Raw genomic sequence first — 19,922 nt, forward strand, 5'->3', positions numbered from 1 at the left:
CAGACCACATAGCCGGATTATATTTCAAAGTTATTAAACCAATAAAAACCACTAAAACTATCGAAAATCTATAAACCATCCATATAAACAAGAAACTAATTTATATTTATAATATTTTATGTTCAAAATTGATTTATATTTTAACTATGCATCATGTTTACTAATATTACTTTTATATTTACATACTAAAAAAATATTAAACCATATTATTGAACCAGGTTTGACCCGGTCGAACCATAATGAACCGTGACCCAAAATATTTCCGGTTCAGCTTCCGGTCCGGTTTTAAAAACACTGGTTAAAAGAAAAAGCACTCATTGGTATCATAAACAAAGGAGTCGCGAGTCTTAAAGTTGTTGGGTCCATTTTCCTTTGTGTGTTTTTTGATATTTGAGATATGAGTAGTCACTGGCTAGTTTACTGTCTAGCAGAAAAACAACAACAAGTTTTAAACTTTTTACGATTGTTGTCAAAGTTCTCTTCTACACCTGATTGTGTAATTTGATGACAATTACTTGACCAACCACTTTGTACTAGAGTAATGCTCTTCGTTCATGCGTTATTAAAGACGCAATTATTGATTTTTTGTCGTAAGAAAAAAACAAAAGATTTGCTTTACTGAAGCGACCTGTCCAGCCAAGAGCCCACCACACAAAACGTGTTATCCCAATTTCAGTTCAATGTTTTTGAATTTTCTCGCTTGGGAATTAAATCCACTTGCCAAGCTGTATGGATGTAACTCAATATCTCTTAGTTTCTATAAATATACATTGAAAAAAAATATTGTTGTAACGAATATTGACTGTGGACGTATAAATAAGAGACTCGTTGAATATATTCCGAGATTTGCATGGTTGGCTAATTGATTATTTCCTTTTTTACGAAAATTCCTCCTATAACTTTTTCCCCAACCATCCTTTTCCTTATAGTTGTCTTCCCTTGACATTCTTCAAGATCTGCTTATTTCATTCATTTTTTATTGTTTGTCTTCTCTATAAGTGTTCATCACCCTTTACTCAACAGCCAACTTTTCAGTGAAGTAGAGAGGGAGAGAGATTAATCTAAACTAAAAGAGGGTTTTCAAGATCTGGATTCTTGAGTTTAATCCAGAGAAACAGTGAAGAACACAAAAGATGAAGTTTGGGGAAGAGTTTGATGGGCAGATGGTTCCAGAATGGCAACAAGCTTACATGGATTATTCTTCTCTCAAATCCATTCTTCAAGAAATCCAAAACTCACGGGAAAGATCAAGAACAGCAGGTGCCTTGAGACCCAAGAAATCTGTTTACCGCAACTTCAGCGGTCTGACAAAGCGGTACAGCCGCGCCGCCTCGTATTTGGATCTCGAAAACCAGGACATTATGGTGAGTACACGGATTGGTGATGATGGGTTTGAGAGATACGAGACGGCCATCATGAAAGTTGCGGAAGCAGGAAGAGAGTCAGAGCTTGTGTTCTTTAAAACCCTAGATCTGGAGTTCGATAAAGTGAACCATTTTTACCGGTCTAAAGTGGATGAGATGATGAAGGAGGCAGTGGGTTTAAACAAACAAATGGATGCTTTGTTTGCTTACAGAATCAAAGTTGAACGACCTTCTTCTTCTTGGACCTGCTCTGAAACAGTATCAGTTGATGTGAATGCCTTGGATTGCAAGGAACAGAGTGAGTTCTCATAGGTTGTTTTCTATATTTTAAAATGACTATGAGGTTCTGTGTCCGAAGCTCCGTACATAAGACGAAGCCCAAACCATTTTTTAACTAATTCTCTTTAGGATAATAGATTTATTTCAACGCCTATGAACCATTAGTATTTATCCAAGAGTTTTAGTTGTTAGATAAACTTCTCATTAGTAAAAGATTGTTTCTTTGTTACTGGGTTTAGTACGAAAGGACAAGAAGTGTGAATCTTCTTGTGTTTATTTTTTGTGTTTGATTTTGAAGGGAGGAAGACATTAGCTGATGAGATGGGAATCGAAATAAAAGAATCCAGCGGTGGAGATTCAACAAAAGAGAGCACACCAGCGGCTTTAAGTATAGACCGTATCAGATTAAACAAAACTCAAGAAACTCCACTGTCCACAATCAGAAACATCCTCAAGCTATCTAACCAAGAAGAGCTCAAATTCACAAGAGAGACTCTCAAGAAAATAGAAGAACGGCTTAAGAATGTCTTCATCGAGTTTTATCGCAAGCTTAGACATCTCAAGAATTACAGGTATCCATGATGTTTCTTAGGCATTCTTGATATTAAAAAAGCAACTCATAAAGATTGTTTGATTTGATACATATCACAATTATTTCAGCTTCTTAAACACCTTGGCGATTTCAAAGATCATGAAGAAGTATGATAAGGTAACACTGACATAGTTAAATATTATATGTATATATATAGGCTTCTTGATATTAATTTAGAGCTCTTAGATTTTTTTGACAATTAGAAACAATTTAGTTAAAATTTTAATTTTAATATATATATATTTTTTTTAAATTAGAGACCTATATATATATAAATAAATATATCTTAAATTTTTGAGATCCAAAACTAATGTTTGACTTGTCTATGTTCATGACGGCCATGTATTTATTAACATGTTTTTGTATTTTTTTCTCTATCAGATTGCTTCAAGAAATGCAGCAAAACCTTACATGGAGATGGTAGATAAGTCCTACCTCACTAGTTCTGATGAGGTTACGACAACATTTCTACATAAAAACTTATTATTTCTTCTAGTAATACTACAGCCTTTAGCCAGAGCTTTATTTACATTTAACAGATCAACAAACTTATGGTGAGAGTTGAGTCTATTTTCGTCGAGCATTTCGCCAGTTCGAACCGAAGCAAAGGAATGAATCTCTTAAGACCAATAGTGAAGAAAGAAAGACATCGTATAACGTTTTCAACTGGTAACTAGAAAACATCCCAAATATAAATCACATTTTATAACAGTTAGTTCATATGACAAACTAATCAAAATCTTCTTTCTCAGGCTTTTTTGTGGGCTGTTCAGTCTCTCTAGTGATTGCCCTTGTCTTGTTCATCCATGCACGCAACATAATAGGCACAGATGGACAAAAACTCTACATGGAGACAATGTTTCCTCTCTACAGGTACAAACCAAAACATCTTTAGGTTCCTCTCTATAACTAAATCAATTATTTTCTCGCTGACAAGAATGTTTCTTAAACCATGTTTTTCAGTTTGTTTGGATTCATTGTCCTGCACATGATCATGTATGCTTCAAACATATACTTCTGGAAGAAATATCGAGTGAATTATGCATTCATATTCGGGTTCAAAGAAGGAACAGAGCTTGGTTACAGACCAGTTTTGCTTCTAAGCTTTGGCCTCGGCACGCTTGCTCTAGCTGCTGTTCTTATAAACCTTGACATGGAGATGGATCCTAATACTAATGACTACAAGACAATCACTGAACTTCTTCCCCTCTTCGTTGTAGCTGTAAGTTGTTCACTATCGCTACAACGACAAGAATGTTATCTCATTATGTTATTACAATAATAACATCATTTCATATTGACAATGTTTTCATACAGATTGTCATGGCCATTTCTGTGTGTCCCTTCAACATTTTCTATCGGTCGAGCCGATTCTTCTTCCTAGCAGTTATATTCCGCTGCATAGCTGCGCCGCTCTACAAGGTACTTTAGTCAATCATATGGTAAAAAAGATCGATAAACATCTCAATCTGTCCTCATATATATAAACTTGCAGGTTAGTCTTCCGGATTTTTTCTTGGCCGACCAGTTAACAAGCCAGGTTCAAGCTCTGAGGAGTCTACAGTTCTACGTATGTTACTACGGCTGGGGAGACTTCAGGCTAAGAAGAAACACATGCAGATCAAGCGATGTATATAACACATTCAACTTCATTGTCGCTGTGATTCCTTACTGGTCACGTTTCCTTCAGTGTGTTCGAAGGTTGATCGAAGAGAAAGATATAAGCCAAGGCTTCAATGCTCTCAAGTATTTGTTGACCATCGTTGCTGTGTGCTTGAGAACAGCTTACAGCCTTAACAGAGGAAACAACTGGAGACTCGCTGCATGGGTTTTCTCGGCCTTGGCAACTTTCTACGGTACATATTGGGACATTGTGCATGACTGGGGATTTCTTCATAATCCATCTAAGACTTGGCTTAGAGAGAAGCTTCTTGTTCCTCACAAATCCGTCTACTACGTTGCAATGGTGAGCAATAAGAGAAAAAAAGATAACAAAATAAATCATGGTTTAGGGTTTCTTTTACAAACCTAGTTTAGGGTTTCTTTCTAATTTTGTTTCTCTCCTCTCTTTGTTGTAGGTGGTGAACGTTGTGTTGAGGTTGGCATGGTTGCAGACTGTTCTTGATTTCAACTCCTCGTTCTTGCATAGAGAGACAATGATTGCTCTCCTAACTATTCTTGAGATCATACGCCGTGGTATCTGGAACTTCTTTAGGTAGCGTCTTCACCAAGAAACAATCGATGAATATTCTTCAAAAATCATTTATTTTACTTAAGGTTTTATTTTTATGGGTTATGAACACAGGTTAGAGAACGAACATTTGAACAACGTGGGGAAGTTCAGAGCATTCAAATCAGTTCCATTACCGTTCAACTACGGTGAAGAGGAAGACTCGAGATAGTTAGGTATATAAGATTGGACCTATTCAAGGTTGTTCCAAAGAGTGGTGTTTCTATTTTGTTACTGGTATTGCTATAGACTCCTTGTAAGGAAATTAGCATAAAGGCTTAGGATAAAACGGTTTTGCCTAGGGTTTGTGCTCTCTAGTCACCATGTCCCCAAATCATATTTCAAACCAAGATTGGTCCATAGACCCACTGTATAAATTGAAAAGGAATCATCAATGTTGCTACCAGAGAACTGTGCCATACCTGCAACCTATTAAAGCATCCATATATTGTTAGTCAGGCGTAACCGTAGCTTAGTGCCAAAAAAAAGATGCAAAGTCAAGAAAAGAAATCACCTACGGATCCTCCTAGCGTCCGCAGGCTAGTTAACCAGTTGAAACAAAAGAAAGAAGTGTTGCTGTAGGACAAACCTGGAAGAAGTGTTGATCAATGATCATTGGATCCACGAATAAACTCTCTATCATCCTTCAAACAGTTCGCTTCTACAGTTACAAAATATTTGTCTGCAGTCACTCTAGGCCAAGAAGAATCTTCATTGCCTTATTTGATAATCATTCTCCATCTCCGCAAAGCTACTGCAGTCTTGATCTTAGGAGTTTTCAAGGCTCCTAAGACAAATGATGTAGTATAAAAGATTGTCGAACCAGTTCTGAGGGATATCAAAGCACCGAGAATGCAAGTACTCACTTAATCTAAGTGCAACCAATGATTTAGATGGGTTTTAAACTACTACTAATACTAGAAAGCAATTACAGAATGATACTTTCTTGACTAAGGGAAAAGAGAACTCATGGGCATAGGGATTAGACCTTGGGTGATCAAGTATCGAACTAAGGATGGCAAATGATCAATCAAACTATCGACCTTAAGCCTAGACACAATTCTAAGCAAGCTCTATGTCTAGATGAATGCTCATTTGTTAACATATCTCAAACATCAAATGTCTTTGGTTGAATAATGTGAAAGCAATCATTACTAACAAGTCTATTAGCTATCTTAGCACCTTTAACAACAAATGTCTTTGGCAAACTATACTAAAAGCCTAGGAGAGTTGTCTCAGGCATTTCATCAAACACCTTTTGGGTGGGAGATGCCTATCGATCAATTTTTGAGTGGCCAACGCAGAAGATGCATTATGAATACTCTACTAGCAAGGAACAAGAATGATCTACACTAAAACATCATAGAAATAACCTAATCACCCTTAATCTCCCTAATCCATGAATTCAAAAGGTGATTACTCACTAATCTCCATGATTCCTCTTAAACCCATATTGGATTTCAGATTAATCATATAGAGAAATAGATAAGAAATCAACAAGAACACAAGATGAAAGCAATGAAATCTGAATCAAAAGAAGTTTTACTAGTTGTTCTCCAGAAAAGAGATTATCTGCCTCCAATGGCTTACCAAAAGTCCTTAACTTAGGTTTAGGCAATGTAAAACAACAAAACAAATGACCAAAAGGCCCCTGAAATAACATAAAAATCGTCCAAGCAAAACACGCGGAGCGACCTAGCATAGCCGCTCCAGGAGGTCGCTCCCGACGCGTTTCTTCGTGTCTCGCCCCGTCAAAACGCGAGCGACTTGAGCTGGTCGCTCTGGCTGGTCGCTCTGGCTGGAGCGAATTGAGATAGTCGCTCTGGGCTGGTCGCTCTGGCTGGGAGCGACCTTGGTAGGTCGCTCTGAGAGGTCGCTATAGGATGCTCGAACAGGGTGGATATGCCTCTAGTAAATTGGTCGTAACTCGTTCATTACATCTTCAAATGACTTGAAACCACTTCCATTAGAAAGCTGACTCAATTTGCTGTGTCTCCACAAAATCTTAGCAACAGAAAATTTTTCTAAAGGCTCCATCCATGCTCATCTTTCACCCCCTTTTGGATCACAATGCTCCCAAACATCTTAAATCACTCCATGGCACACTCTAACACCTAATAAGGACAATGAATGCAAAATGCAACCTAGACATGGCTAAATCCTAATCTATATGATGAAAATGCTCATGGATAAATGGATAAAACAATGAAAATATGCAAGACATCAAGCCTCCATCTTTGTTCTTCATCTCCGCAATGATGAATGTGGCTTCAACGCGACTCATGTGAATCAACAACATATTCAGCACTGGCTCTGTTTGTATTTTAGAAGAATATAAATGGGCCAACTTTGGAAGCCCATTATAAATCAGCACGTTGACGAGTACAGTAGGTTATTTTCATGTGAGTTAACATTACCACAATAGTTATACGAGTGCACCAGTTCCAAACCACCATCAGTTTTGTTCGTTTTGAAAGATTCACACCATCACGAGTCACAAGTTTTGGAAATGCATTTCATTCCTCACTGTAATCGATCAACGGCCCAAACGCCCAAGAATAGTTGTACAAAGGCCTATTTAGAAGAATATATAACAAGACATGGTCCTTGTACCTTTCTTCTCTTACATTTGCCATCCTCAAAAACCAAAATAGTCAACAATAATGATATCTTGCCACCTTGTGGGCTCTCTCGCACGTGCGCTACCTTTTCATCTTACATCATTTTCTTTTACTTTCATAGTTTTGTACCAATCTTATGTTCAGTTTCTTCAAGAAAGTAAGGTTGTACGTTTAATTTATAAACTTATAATAGAACGTATGGTTGTTTTCGTTAATAGAAAGAATGGTTTTTAATTCAAAAACTCTTGTCGAGTTGAAAAGATACACATGTACTCAGTGCCGACCCTGACCCAAAGCACAGAATGCTCCAAGTGATTTTTAAGATATCTACAAAGAAGTGAAGTTACTTTATTCGCCGGTTTGTGTAAAATCTTATGTATGATTATGACAATACCAAGAGTCTCAAGACTTTTGATTGAACGACATTAGTGGAACTGAACACTGGTTACAACGAGCAAGACACACAAGAAATAGACAGAAGCATTACACAACACAAAGTACGTTATTACAAGTCTTGATTCCCTGGTGCGAACTTGAGAGAGATACTATTCACACAGTGTCGCTCATCGGTAGGTGTAGGGAAACCTTCTCCTTTGAAAACATGGCCGAGATGTCCCCCACAAGCCGCACAAGTGATCTCGATTCTTCTCCCATCTGGATCAGGCTGAGTTTAACATGTAAAAGAAAAAGATGTTTTCAACAGTTTAGTTTCTCAAATCATGAGCTGTGATAATGATCTCTCTTGGTTTGATAATCTTACAGTTCGGTTTATAGCACCGGGAAGGCCGTCAAAGAAAGCAGGCCAGCCACAACCGGAGTCGAATTTGGTGGCGGATTTGTAAAGAGGAGTCCCACATCCTGCACAAGAATAGATGCCGTCTTCGAATAGTTTGTTGTATTCTCCTGTTCCTGGATATCTACATTTTAAATGTGTAGATAGTTAGAATAGTGATGTTATAGTAACTTGGGACCGCTACACTATACTTCAACCACCAAGAAAGACCATACCAAATCAAGAGACAAGAGTAAAGAATCAATTTTTATGTCTCAAATAGAAAACCGACCAGAGACAACTCGTAAAGAGTAAGGTTCATAGCAACTAAGACGATCCAGATACTACAGAAACAGAGTTTTAATGTGAAAGGAAAAAAAATAAAAAAGTGAAAAACTTTCAAGATTCATTGATCCTTTAACCACAAAGAAGATTCTAGATGAAGTTCTTTTGCTTATTAAAGTTCGAGAACTAAGAAAGACCGTTAAGGCAGACGGCACAACAAATCAAGACACAGTATTAAGAAGCATTCTCATGTCTCACAGAAAAATTCGACTTGAGAAATATCATAAGAGTAATGTGTCATTGAAAACTTTGTAGAAAGCTTTAATCTTAGAAAAAATCTATTGAAAGCTTTAATCTTTCAGAAAATGTGCCTCCTGTATCGTTACATTTAGTGATCAGGTATAACAAGTTTATTCCACAAAACAGTCACTCACTGCCATCAACTTTCATGTGAGATGCAGATGCAACTACATATCCAAATAACAAAACACACTGTGATAATCAAATAACTTAGGATTTGGATTAATATATAAACTGCACACAGCAGTTAAGTACCAATAAAAGATTAGAAACCAGACTTTTTAAAAAGCAAAGATCAAACTAGTCTTGACAGAAGGAAGAAAGAAACAAAAGCGACTTGTTTAAGCAGCTCTTGCAAGAACTTGAAGACTTTCAGGAACATCAGAAGGATCAATAAAGAAACTCCTCCTTCTCAAAACCACCTTTGGTACACTCACAGTCAACACACCGTCTTCATAACCAGCTGATATTCCGGTTATATCTATCGATTCTGGTAACCGGAATTTCCTCTTGAAACTCCTAACCGTTGGGACCGGCGATCTATCCGTGGTCTCCGTGCGTATGATTAAGTATATAGAATCTTCGATCTCCACTTTTATCTCCTCTTTCCTCAAACCTGATTCAAGAATTAAAAAAAAAAACAAAAAACATTAAGATGATCTTAAAAAAAAATGTGTGGTAGTGAATATATAATTGAGGGATTAGTTAGTTATATTATTTCATTTACCAGGAAGATCAACAGAGAAAATGTGAGAATCTGGAGTCTGAGACCAACGAATATGATTCTCTTGAGAAACTTGGTAGCCATTAAGAGCTCGTGATGATAGAAGATACTCCCATGGTGTCAATTGAATCCTCTGAAAATCCATTATTTTCTCTCTCTTTTTTTTGCTTGTGGATTGATTTTGGATTATGGCTCCTATTTATAGTAAGTAAACAGATGCCACCCACCTTGAAACAATCAGTAATGAAAGAAGTGTTAAAAAAAACACTTTAAAAATCGATATAATTTATTAAACTGAAAAAACAGCAATCTTGTCGAGTGAAATGTGGGGTTCTTGATACCTTTTTTTGTGCAACGTGGGGTTCTCGATACTGTGGATGAAGAAATACTTGCTAAAGCCTAAAATGATTGTACTTTAAAGTTTGATGGTAAGAGACTTTGGTTCTCTTGATATTGTCACTGTCACTGATGACGGACCACTAAATAAAACCATGGTTCCCTGCAAATAAAATGATCTAAATTGTGTTCAATATTTTGTCACCAAACTGATCCTAGCTTAAAGCTCACGAAACAATAAAATTTATATAAAATTTTAGTGCAACAGATTGTTGACATACAATTTTAAAAAAAATATTGTAGGTATGGCTAAGTGTAACTTTCAAAAATAATAAAATAACTATATCTCATACAAATATTTCCAACCACTCATTTGCTTCGACCGCCCAAGTTGCAGATATATATATTATATACCACCACTTGATATTTTACAGAATAAAAAATATATATTTTTGTCTTCAAAATTTTCAAAGAGGAAATTTTACAGGACGGTAAGAAAAAAGAGGAAAATTACAGGACCCCTGTTAGTGTAAATATTTACTCAAACCTACAACCCTCAGTTTAAACAATTAATCACATAAATGCCACTAGTCTCGAACACGAAACATTGTGAGAGGGTTTTACTTTTATCAAAGGGGTTTTTCTAATCACACTCTTCGAATGAATCATCTTCTCCTCTAGGTCGTCGTACGGTCGAAGAAATGGGTTTAAGGAAGGCAAAACACAAACTAAGCGCCATCTTCCGCGTAGCGATGAGAAACGCCGCTAAAAAACCTCCAGCCGAAGCCGTCGCCGGAGAGTATCCCGAGATGGATTTTATTGGCCAAGGTGCCTCCTTTTTCTTCAAATCTCTTCTTTTTAGAAATAAAAATCTGAACTTTAATAGGAACAGAGTCATGGAGTTCGTTTCCGGACATTCTCACGCCGCTTAAGTCTTTCATGGATCCATCCAACACTGGACAACAAGGAGGTAACACTCTAGTGATGCGTGGAACGTCGTCACTCGCGGGTCTTGTCTCTTCTGGCTTCGGTGGTATGTAGCCCTTCTCTTGCGTTTCATTGATTGTGTGTTAGTCAAGTTGATACCTTTTTGATTGGTTTCAGTTAAACCTCGGAAAAGAAAAGACGATAATGATTTTTCTTCCAAGAAGAAGACATTGGAGTTGTCAGCTTTCTTATCCGGGAAACTCCCTCCATCTACAAAGAAACAACACGTGGCGCGTGGAAGGTTACAGTTCGAGACCTTCAAGAAGAACCAGTCACAGCTTATGAAGAAGCTCTCTAAAGGATGCGCTCGGAAGCTGGGGCAGGAGACCACGTTCGAGGTGTTGTTTAAAATGGGGAAAGAAGCGGGCGAGAGAGAGTACAACGCCAGGATTCAGCTTTGCGTGGAGAACGCGAGGAGAAGCAATGACGCGGAGTATGTGCTTGATCAAGTTGGGAAAGCTATTGAGTATTTGAAGGAGATGAGGCAAGGAGGGTTCTCTATAAAGGAAGGGACTTACGGGCCGCTTTTTAGGTACTTGGTTGATATGGAGATGGTGGAGGAGTTTCAGATTTTTGAAGAGTTTATTAGGGAGGCGAGTCCTGAGTCTGTTGAGAGGCTTGTTTACTATGAGATGCTTCTTTGGATTCAAGTGAATGATGAAGAGAAGATCCACGAAATTTGTAATACGGTTGATGATAGTGGGAGGATAAGTTTATCAACCCTACAAGGTATGCCATACGCAGTGTTGATATAAATATTCATGTTGCTTTACTCTGAAAGTAACTTTTTTTGGTTTTGGTAAACAGAATATCATTTGGTTGCACTGTGTGAGAAAGACAGAAAGGAAGATCTTCAGAAGCTTTTAGAGATTGTCGACATAACAAAAGTTTCTTCACCGGAAGTTTTGAAAAGCATGTTTGAATACCTTGGAAACTCGCTATTGGAGGCTGTTGCAATGAAGCTACTTTTGGAACTAAGAGACTCTGGTAAATGTGGATATAAATCAATTGAAACAATCATTTTATAGTGGTGACATGTTAAATCTCTTGCGAGCATCTTATAGCATTGTAACATGGTTTCCTAACGTTTCCAGGTGAAGTGGAGGCAGTTTCAAATCTCATATTTAGCTATGCCTCCTGCATCCCAAACTCCTCGGTGAGGTCAATTCTGGTTAGTACTAGTATGGCGATTTTTGTTGATTGGCAATGTTTCTTGCACCCAAGTCTCGTCCTAGATCTTAACTAGTACTGAAATACATATCACTTGGGTATGTTAAGTAATATGAATCTAAGCTTCCTGTGATAAACTGGAGTCTGCTTATTAAAATATTATATACATATCCTTGATCCATTGAAATATTCTAGCTAAATATTATCTCTCTTCATATACTTTAGTAGTGCTGACCACATACACAACACATTTATTATTTACAATCCTGTAGGTCTGGAGATTGTTAGGTCTCAACATGCTTTTCATGTTGGGTATGCTACTACAAATTTAGCCAGTGTTCTTGAAACGATCCAATATTTGTGTTGAATATCTATGCCATTTTTCAATGTAAAATTAAAGCAGAGTAATTCAGTAACTTCTCATTATTATTGTTTGGAAATGGTAGCAGACTCCATTTACAGAAACTGAGATAAATTTTACTCAGCTCTCTCAAGTAGCACCAAGTCGTTAAAGGTTCTTTTGAAGATAGCCTGTGACTCCTAACCGTCCATATTTTGGTGGCTATAGGTAGAGGATGCCATATTGAAGTTTAACAAGTTGCACGAAGAACTAGATATTGTGCCTTCATCTACATCCTATGAAAAGCTCGTTGGTTATCTTTGTGGCTCGAATGAGGTAATGTATTTGTACGCTTCTTTTAATGTCAACTTCCATTTTTAGTACCCTTCATTTACTAATGATATGTTCTCTGTGTCATAGGTGGCCACTGCTCTTGATGTAGTTGAAAATATGTGTGAAGCAGGACTCGAAATATCGGAAAACATCCTACATTCATTATTAGATGCCATTGGCCAGATTCTTGAGTTTGATTTGGTATAGACCTCCTTTCTTTTGAAGCATGTTCCTTGGGTTTCGTTTCAATATTTTTTCTTCTTATACCAGCTTCATTACCTTCTCTACGTCCAATAGAACAGCTAATTAGGCTGGCCAGTGATATGCCCTTGAGAGATCACCAACATGTCTTTCTCATACTCATGTTCGCAGGTACAAAGAATCCATTCAATCATGAGCAACAAGTGTGTCAAGCCAAACAGTGAGACTTTCAGGAGATCGATAAGTTTGTGCATAAGAATCAAAGATGTAACTTCGTTTCTAACTTTATCAGCTTCAGTTGCTATCCGTAGTGAACTTCATCGCTAGAAAATGAGTATGAATGTGATGTTTCTCACAGATGCAATGTTTGCTGAACCTCTCGGTTTTGTGCAGTTTGAAGGTGCATATAATATGCTTGGTAATTTGAAGAATTTTAATTTGGCTCCGAACTCTAGCATGTACAATTCTATTATGGTGGGATATTTTCGAGAGGTAATTAGTATCCTATGCTCTCTTGTCAATCATTCTCCTTTGAGTCGTTTATGACAAGAGGATTCTGTATGGTTTTGAAGAAAAATGTGAACAAGGCCTTAATGGTCCTCAAGGAAATGAAAGAAGCTGACGTTAAAGCTGATTCTGTGACGTTTAGCTATCTAATAAACTATTGCGACCAGGAGGAGGCTATTGCGGAGGTAATCATATTATACCTGATGCATGCATTTATAGTGGTGAAAGATGAGTAAAATATAATTTGTTTCTTTTTTTTTAATTCTTTTTAAAAGTATTATAAGGAGATGAAGCAAGCAGGAATTCAAGCTAGTAAGCACATTTACATGTCCCTCATAAAAGCATATGCGTCATGCAAACAATTTGAGAAGGCAAAACAGGTAGGCATGCGTATTATAAAAAGTTCCCAAATGATTATATTCATAAATTAGTGTAAGAGCGCAATCTTTGTTCTTATATTAGGTGCTCTTGGACCAAGAAGTACCGACAAAGGATCACAATGAGCTGAAAAGTATTCTTATACATGCTCTGGCATTAAATGGAAATATAACAGATGCCTTGAGTATTTATGAAGAAATGAAGGAAGCTGGTTGCCACGTAGACCCAAAAACTATTATAACTCTTATAGTAAGTTTATACTTTAATCATATTGTTTTACTCATAAGTTAGCCGAGTAATAGTGAACTAGAGATACCATTACGTACTGCAATGAACTCGAGTTATTTTTCTGTAGGATCACGCTGATTCAAACGAAGAGTTGACAACGTTGGCTCAACTCGCTCATGAGCTGAATGATTCTAAATATTGGATAGATGGTCTCTTCAAAATTGTCGTGTTTGCTGTCCGCAACAATAAGTCGTGGTACAGTGAATTATGCGTGCTCTATATTATTGTACTCCCGTCATTGTTATTATTGTATGCTTCATCCAAAGTTTTTTTTTTTTGTGTAGCTCTATTCTTGATTTGTTGAAGGGGACGAAAAACGACTTGTTCAAGGATGACATCGCTCTGGAATATTGGTTGGAAGAGGTCCGAATCTATTTATCTCACACGTCTTAAAAAATCTTTGCAAGTTCTTCTCTTGTTCTTATTGTTAACTAGTGTTCTATAACCAGGTGATGTCTCAAATGACACAACGAAATCCTGTATAATGTTATGCATCTTATTGTTGAAACCAGCTGTTTAGGTCAATAGCAGAAACAGAGCCTAGTGATGTGAAGCTAGGGCTGGACTTGTTGAGCTTTATGAAGGAAGAGCTTGGGTTATGTCCTTCAAGAAAATGTCTAGATTTTCTTCTACATGCTTGTGTCAATGCGAAGGATAAGCAGACCGCTCTAGTGATATGGAAAGAGTACCAGTTTGCAGAACTCCCTTACAATGTCCTCAACTATCTAAGGCAAGTGCTCTTTTGTCTCTTCTAATAATCCTTGTCCATTTGAAAATCACAATTATCTAAGAGAGTGGTTTTACTCTTGGTAGAAGAGTAATGTGTTCTTGGTTTTATGGTTTTACAGGATGTATCAGGTGCTAGTGGCTGCAGGAGATTCAAAAAGTGCAAAGGAAATAGCATCCAAGATTCCTAATGATGATAGAGATGTTAAATGTGTAATCAAAGAAAGCAGTGTTGTATTTACTCCAAAACCGAAAAATAAAACGACGAAAAAGAAACGATTATCTTGCCAAGCAAAGTAGGATCAATCAGATCATCAGTTACCCCAATTGTATGAAATGTTGTACAGGAATGTACACAATTTTGCCACTAGAATGGCTGAGTTTTTTTTTTTAATTGCGACACTTACAGTTTTTTTTATGTATTCACCCCAAGGATGAAGCCGTTATTGTAACAGGGAAGATTGCTGGACTCTGCAAAAGTCCTCACAGGTGAGTGGAAAGGGTTAGGAGCAACCGGGTGAGAGATATTCAGCCCTGCATTACGCAAAACCGCCTTCGCATTGCCGCAAGCATCTTCTGTCTTATCAGTGAAGAAACCAGGGATGCGCAGATTGTTCACTGCCTCAACTGCTCCTGACCAGCTTGAGTACCTGTCCAGGTCACAGTTCAAGGCTACAACGATGTCTGGTGATGTCAGGTATGTTACCTCCTCTTGGTACAAGCCTTTCACAAAGCTCACCTTGACTCTGCTGTTGTTTGTTGCTATTGTACCAGATAAGTCGGATGGAACCTCAGGTCCGACCATTATGATCTGCACGGTTCCTGTACCATTAAGTAAGTGATCGATCTCTGCAAATGCTTTGATCCAGTCGAGTTCTCGTTCTGGACCTAAGTAATGGACAGTCACTTCTTTCCCTTTGAGCAACAGGTTCTTGGAATGGGTGCTTAGTGTTGTTAATATGTGGTAAAGGGTTAAAGGGTATGAGAGAATGTCAGAAACAGGGCTTGATGGTGGTAAACACCTAACATCATAGTAATCTGACCAATCTGACAAGAAGATCATACCCCGTGAACGCTCTTTCAGATTCTGAATTGGTAGATCCTGTGGATAATCACCGTCCTGAAGCCCTCCCCATGATTCAGCATCTGAGGAAGAGTCTTGTAAGAGCCCAAAAGGACCCTGAGAATAGCAACTGCATTGTCTTCTCCACATTCCCTTTTTGTGGACACCCAAAGATTCAAGCCATTCACATGGGTTTTCAGCATAGCACGAGAAAGAGAAGATGTTCATCTTGAGCTCTTCTTCTCTACCCATCATAGCTTCATAGAGATTACAAACACTTCGATGCATCTCTCTCCAGTGCCGTTTCTCACATTCTGAACCACAGTAGATGGTTGCACGGCAATGACTACAGCAAACAGACTCATCTCTATGAACAGCTTTGTCACACGTTGTGCACTTTCTTAACCCCACTTCTGTACCTTTGGTCATGCCTGAAGCTAGCTCCAGTTCATCATCATCGCGTGTCATTACCACAGTTTTATTCCACTCCTGCTCATATGATTGACCAGGCGGAAGCGAAACCGTGACAGCAACGAAATCATGACCTTTAAACATCTCTGGTGGCCACTGAACATCAACAGTCTCTATAAAAGGCGAAAACTTAATCATCCTTGGCAGCCCCTTGACTTGCTTCTCCTCTTGAAGAAGCAATGGATGAACCAAAGAAAGAGCTTTCATTACAGCAAACACAAGCCTAAGCTCTTCGAGCGTCGGGTTTCTGAACTGGAGCTCACCAGAGGTTATACACCGGGCAACATCGATAACCGGAAACCGATCAGTTCCAGAGACTTCTAAAGACAGAGACTTGACCATTCTCTTGTTACAAGGAAGCATCAATGACTCAACCTCATAAGTAACTCGTAAAACCTCAACATTAGGAACTCTAGCCATTTCCCTTGAATCATCATCAGTCATCTTCAGTGCATAGCTCGTAGATCTATACATATAGATTGCTATATCACCACCATCCCCTCCTGTGAACTGAACACACTGAAAAGGCTGTCTCTTTCCCGACCAATCAGAGTCTTTTCCCACCCGGACACCGAACAAGTGACCTGGTCTGAGCCTCTTCCATGGCTCACTTCTGTATAAAGAAGCTGAAGCTCTGAAAATGAAATGGATCACGTTGGGAGAAATACCTTCAACTTTCATGAGGCAAACACCTGATCCAGGTCCAAGACCCGGACCTGACCCGAACTGATCCTGAAATCTACCAAACAAGTTCTTCAAATGCAAATCCATTCTTCAAGCTTTCCCCCAAAAGAGTAGTCAGATCTGAGTGAAAAGGAGCTCTGTTCAGAAGAGTTGTTTCAGTTTCTAAAAGCAAAGCAGAGAAAAACAAAACTTCAGATGAATTTGAATTCTAGAAGAAGACAAACTATGGTTTTTGTGCAGTTAAAACGGTCATGCCTCAACCGACAAAACAAAAGTTAAAAAGTAGTGTATATATATTTGAAAATTTCAAGAAAAAGAGTTTAGAGGTGTTATTATATCATAGAGTAGGCCTCGGCGTTTTTAACTCAACCCGAAGTACCGAAGTACCGACTTTAACCCGAACCAAAAAAACCGAAACCGAATCCTAACTGTTTTACAAAAATATCCGAATGGGACTTATGAACTTATTACTTTGGACTTTGGTTATAATACGAATCGAACCGAAATCCGAATTAGGATCCGAAGATATCCGAAATTAGCTAAATATGTTAATGTTTTTATATATATTAATGTGATTTAGATTAGGCCTGAGACTTATTATCCGAGATCCGGATTCGATCCGAGATCTGCTCCGGATCCGCTCCGAAAATAGGATATCCGGGGTGCCCGGATCCGAATCCGGATAGTAAAATCTTGGATCCGTGCAAACCGAATCCGGATCCGGATATCTTAATTTTTAGGTCCGGATATCCGGATCCGGATCCGTATTTTTAAAATACATTAAATTTTTAAATTTTATTAATATTTATATTTGATATATTAATATTTCTACATGAATTAATCTTATAATATTATATTTTAGTTTTTACAATATTATAAACATATATAAATATATTTATAAATATTTAATTTATGTATTATATTAAAAAAATTAGTATTTTTTGTTAAAAAATTATTTTTAATTATTTTGACGGATCCGGATCCCGATCTGGATATCCGCGGATAATAGAATATCGAGACGGATATCCAAAATCCGGATATCCGGAAACCACAAATCCGGATCCGGATATTAAATCCACGGATCCGGATACCCTAAATTTTTTGGATATCCGGATCCGTCCCAGGGCTAATTTAGATATTTTAGAGTATTCAAAATATTTTTGTAGTTTGTTTTATTTGTTATTTTTAATACTTTTTAGTTAATTTAGATATTTTAACTAATTTTTAATTAGATTTGTAACTAATTTATATATTTTGAAATTTTTTGGGTCAATTTTTGAAGTTTTTAAAAATATATTTTTGTACGATTTTAAACATTGGTTAAATCCGATCTGAACCGAACCCGGAAGGAACCGAACCGAATCCGATCCGATAGTAAGTAAAAACCGAATGGTACTTATGAACATAACACCGAAAATCCGAAAATCTGAATCATCCGGACCGAAACCGAACGGACCACCGAACGCCAGGCCTAGAGTTCCTACAATAAAGTGTATACTTAATGGGTAATTGACATCTGATGCTATTTCATCAATTCTTTCTTTTTTTTTTAGAATTATTACTTTACAGCCGACAACAATATTTGCACCATACCATATCATTTTACAAAATTTTCATTTTATACTAAATATTTTATCTTAGTTTTTTTCAATTAGTTTGTGCATAATTAATTGTTATTAAATCATTTTTTTCTGGAAGTTGAACACTGTACCTGCTAATGTAGAAGTGTTAATGATAACTTAATCTAAACAACTGCACTACAAAGTTTCCACTGTTTCATCAGTATATGCAACTAATTTATCTAGATATCCTAAAATGCTATTTAGTTACATTGTTGTATCCTTGTTAGGATTTAAAGGAAACAAATGCTTGAATAACCAGAAGAAGAAATAGTTTTACAACAAATACTGAACACAAATGTTTTAAACAAACAAGAAAAAAACAGAATATGCAATGGAGAGTCTGAATATCTATAAAATAACAGAACGGTGTTCATTTTGTTAATTAAGGAACTGATGGAGCTGCTTCTTCCTCCATGGCACAGTCAACCTTCTTGCCTTCTCCTTCAAGCAAATTCGCTATGAAGCCACTCTTGGACACAGAGCTTTTAGGATCTGTCTCTTTGTCTCCACTCATTACCGTCTTGTTACCAAGCTCTAGCCTAAGCTCCTGCGGAACTTTCTCCACCGGACCAACAGGTTCCTCAACACCAAACCCACGAGCCTCACCAGGAGGTTTCTGTTGCTCTGTGGTCTCTTTCTGCGCCAGGACAAGACTCTGTTGAGAAGCCACCACGGTCGCCTCCGGAGTTGGAAAAAACTCCAGCAGAGGAGTCGCAGCTTCTCCTTCCTCCATGACTCCATCTCTCTCCTCCATCACAGCTTCCTCGGGCTCTTCGTCATCGCTCTGATACGGCACTAGAGACAACGGTCGAGCAGATTCACAGATCTCCACATCTTCCGTTGCCTGATCATTACGAGGGAGATCAGTTTGGTTCTTGATCCCTTCTCTTGCGAACATTTTAACGTGAGGAGCCAAGTCGTTCTCAGGGGTTACGGGAGTGACTTTCCCCTTCTTGAACACGAGACCTCTCAGCTTCGTGTCACTGTCGTTCATCTTGACATTGAGGAGGTACCCCGCGTCGAAAGATCCTGTCGCCGCACCTGAAAACGTCTTACCAACCAGGTTAATGTTTTCTTGTTGAGGCTGTGTTGTGGTTTCATCTTTGCGCGGACGACCTCTCTTTCGCTTCGCCAAGAGATCATTGGCAACAGGTGGAGGTGAGCTTGTGGTGGCTAGATTCAATGGATTCATTTCTACAGACAACATCAAAAACAAACAAATTAATGAGTAAATATATCAAACACAAAGTTTTATTGCACAAAGACAAGTGTGAATTATTTACATGGCAAATCTACAAAACATTCTATAGGGTTTCACACTGATTCAATCTAAATCTAATTGTTGTATATTCATCATGGAACTGATTTAAGACCATATCAGAAATATGCTAGAAACCTAAGAATCAATAGATCCATGTATCTAACAGAATACCATTTGCTCCCGAAATCGACCGGATCGGCCGATAAAGTATAACAAAAAGAAATCAGGATAACAAACTATAAGAAATGAATGAAGATCAGAAACACTAAACAAAGAAATTATATTTAAAACAAAAACAGATCAACTTTTGTATGATTAAACAAGATAAATACCAAAAAAATTTTGGTCAAGAAATGTAGATAAGGATCTAAATATTTTCTTTGAGTTG

The 19,922-nt window shown here is 37.7% G+C and overlaps 6 protein-coding genes across 10 annotated transcripts; 2 read left to right on the forward strand and 4 right to left on the reverse strand.

Annotated features, from left to right (window-relative positions):
- The first annotated feature begins 793 nt into the window (after positions 1-793).
- Positions 794-4,871, forward strand: LOC106369173 (phosphate transporter PHO1 homolog 8). The gene is made up of 11 exons (XM_013809276.3): positions 794-1,662; positions 1,942-2,215; positions 2,304-2,352; positions 2,617-2,688; positions 2,775-2,904; positions 2,988-3,108; positions 3,199-3,457; positions 3,553-3,657; positions 3,731-4,201; positions 4,314-4,450; positions 4,541-4,871. The coding sequence occupies exons 1-11, from the start codon at positions 1,134-1,136 to the stop codon at positions 4,635-4,637; spliced, it is 2,244 nt and encodes a 747-aa protein (XP_013664730.1). The 5' UTR covers positions 794-1,133; the 3' UTR covers positions 4,638-4,871.
- Positions 4,872-7,420: 2,549 nt separating this feature from the next.
- LOC106363833 (peptide methionine sulfoxide reductase B2, chloroplastic) lies at positions 7,421-8,180 on the reverse strand. The gene is made up of 3 exons (XM_048743630.1): positions 8,158-8,180; positions 7,847-8,003; positions 7,421-7,750 (listed from the first exon to the last, which is right to left on the reverse strand). Exons 1-3 carry the CDS (start codon positions 8,178-8,180, stop codon positions 7,592-7,594), a joined length of 339 nt encoding a protein of 112 aa, XP_048599587.1. The 3' UTR covers positions 7,421-7,591.
- A 526-nt stretch (positions 8,181-8,706) lies between these two features.
- Positions 8,707-9,652, reverse strand: LOC106369172 (15.4 kDa class V heat shock protein). Its single transcript, XM_013809275.3, has 3 exons — positions 9,509-9,652; positions 9,171-9,394; positions 8,707-9,059 (listed from the first exon to the last, which is right to left on the reverse strand). The coding sequence occupies exons 2-3, from the start codon at positions 9,310-9,312 to the stop codon at positions 8,785-8,787; spliced, it is 417 nt and encodes a 138-aa protein (XP_013664729.1). The 5' UTR covers positions 9,313-9,394; positions 9,509-9,652; the 3' UTR covers positions 8,707-8,784.
- Positions 9,653-10,069: 417 nt separating this feature from the next.
- Positions 10,070-14,835, forward strand: LOC106369170 (pentatricopeptide repeat-containing protein At4g21880, mitochondrial). Of its 5 annotated transcripts, none has more exons than XM_013809270.3 (16): positions 10,072-10,331; positions 10,396-10,536; positions 10,608-11,219; positions 11,298-11,477; positions 11,585-11,661; positions 12,229-12,336; positions 12,421-12,534; positions 12,706-12,801; positions 12,928-13,026; positions 13,107-13,226; positions 13,317-13,421; positions 13,504-13,668; positions 13,775-13,902; positions 13,992-14,070; positions 14,220-14,437; positions 14,556-14,835. In XM_013809270.3, exons 1-16 carry the CDS (start codon positions 10,205-10,207, stop codon positions 14,731-14,733), a joined length of 2,547 nt encoding a protein of 848 aa, XP_013664724.1. In that variant the 5' UTR covers positions 10,072-10,204; the 3' UTR covers positions 14,734-14,835. The 5 variants fall into 5 exon arrangements, with proteins under 5 accessions (XP_013664727.1, XP_013664724.1, XP_048601568.1 ...); XM_048745611.1 differs by having other exon boundaries at positions 11,585-11,646; XM_013809269.3 differs by having other exon boundaries at positions 10,074-10,331; positions 10,390-10,536.
- On the reverse strand, positions 14,691-16,738 carry LOC106403882 (zinc finger MYND domain-containing protein 15-like). The gene has a single exon (XM_013844666.3). It carries the CDS (start codon positions 16,736-16,738, stop codon positions 14,849-14,851), a length of 1,890 nt encoding a protein of 629 aa, XP_013700120.1. The 3' UTR covers positions 14,691-14,848.
- Positions 16,739-18,502: 1,764 nt separating this feature from the next.
- On the reverse strand, positions 18,503-19,922 carry BNAC01G13250D. The gene is made up of 2 exons (XM_022694212.2): positions 19,867-19,922; positions 18,503-19,467 (listed from the first exon to the last, which is right to left on the reverse strand). Exon 2 carries the CDS (start codon positions 19,463-19,465, stop codon positions 18,656-18,658), a length of 810 nt encoding a protein of 269 aa, XP_022549933.1. The 5' UTR covers positions 19,466-19,467; positions 19,867-19,922; the 3' UTR covers positions 18,503-18,655.

The sequence above is a fragment of the Brassica napus genome, chromosome C1 (assembly GCF_020379485.1).
Source record: "Brassica napus cultivar Da-Ae chromosome C1, Da-Ae, whole genome shotgun sequence".
NCBI lineage: Eukaryota > Viridiplantae > Streptophyta > Magnoliopsida > Brassicales > Brassicaceae > Brassica > Brassica napus.

What these genes read in the sequence shown, in the direction of transcription:
- LOC106363833 (XM_048743630.1), bottom strand. Translation starts at nt 8,180, where the DNA reads ATGAACCTTACTCTTTACGAGTT. An exon ending in AACCTTACTCTTTACGAGTT is followed by an intron (nt 8,004 to 8,157) that starts GTCTCTGGTCGG and finishes TTTAAAATGTAG; the next exon opens with ATATCCAGGAACAGGAGAAT. An exon ending in CCGGTGCTATAAACCGAACT is followed by an intron (nt 7,751 to 7,846) that starts GTAAGATTATCA and finishes TGTTAAACTCAG; the next exon opens with CCTGATCCAGATGGGAGAAG.
- LOC106369170 (XM_013809269.3), top strand. Translation starts at nt 10,205, where the DNA reads ATGGGTTTAAGGAAGGCAAAACACAAACTAAGCGCCATCTTCCGCGTA. An exon ending in TGTCTCTTCTGGCTTCGGTG is followed by an intron (nt 10,537 to 10,607) that starts GTATGTAGCCCT and finishes GATTGGTTTCAG; the next exon opens with TTAAACCTCGGAAAAGAAAA. An exon ending in GTCCGCAACAATAAGTCGTG is followed by an intron (nt 13,903 to 13,991) that starts GTACAGTGAATT and finishes TTTTTTGTGTAG; the next exon opens with CTCTATTCTTGATTTGTTGA.
- BNAC01G13250D (XM_022694212.2), bottom strand. Translation starts at nt 19,465, where the DNA reads ATGAATCCATTGAATCTAGCCACCACAAGCTCACCTCCACCTGTTGCC.
- LOC106369172 (XM_013809275.3), bottom strand. Translation starts at nt 9,312, where the DNA reads ATGGATTTTCAGAGGATTCAATTGACACCATGGGAGTATCTTCTATCA. An exon ending in TTTCTCTGTTGATCTTCCTG is followed by an intron (nt 9,060 to 9,170) that starts GTAAATGAAATA and finishes TTCTTGAATCAG; the next exon opens with GTTTGAGGAAAGAGGAGATA.
- LOC106369173 (XM_013809276.3), top strand. Translation starts at nt 1,134, where the DNA reads ATGAAGTTTGGGGAAGAGTTTGATGGGCAGATGGTTCCAGAATGGCAA. An exon ending in ACCTCACTAGTTCTGATGAG is followed by an intron (nt 2,689 to 2,774) that starts GTTACGACAACA and finishes TACATTTAACAG; the next exon opens with ATCAACAAACTTATGGTGAG. An exon ending in TCGTATAACGTTTTCAACTG is followed by an intron (nt 2,905 to 2,987) that starts GTAACTAGAAAA and finishes CTTCTTTCTCAG; the next exon opens with GCTTTTTTGTGGGCTGTTCA.
- LOC106403882 (XM_013844666.3), bottom strand. Translation starts at nt 16,738, where the DNA reads ATGGATTTGCATTTGAAGAACTTGTTTGGTAGATTTCAGGATCAGTTC.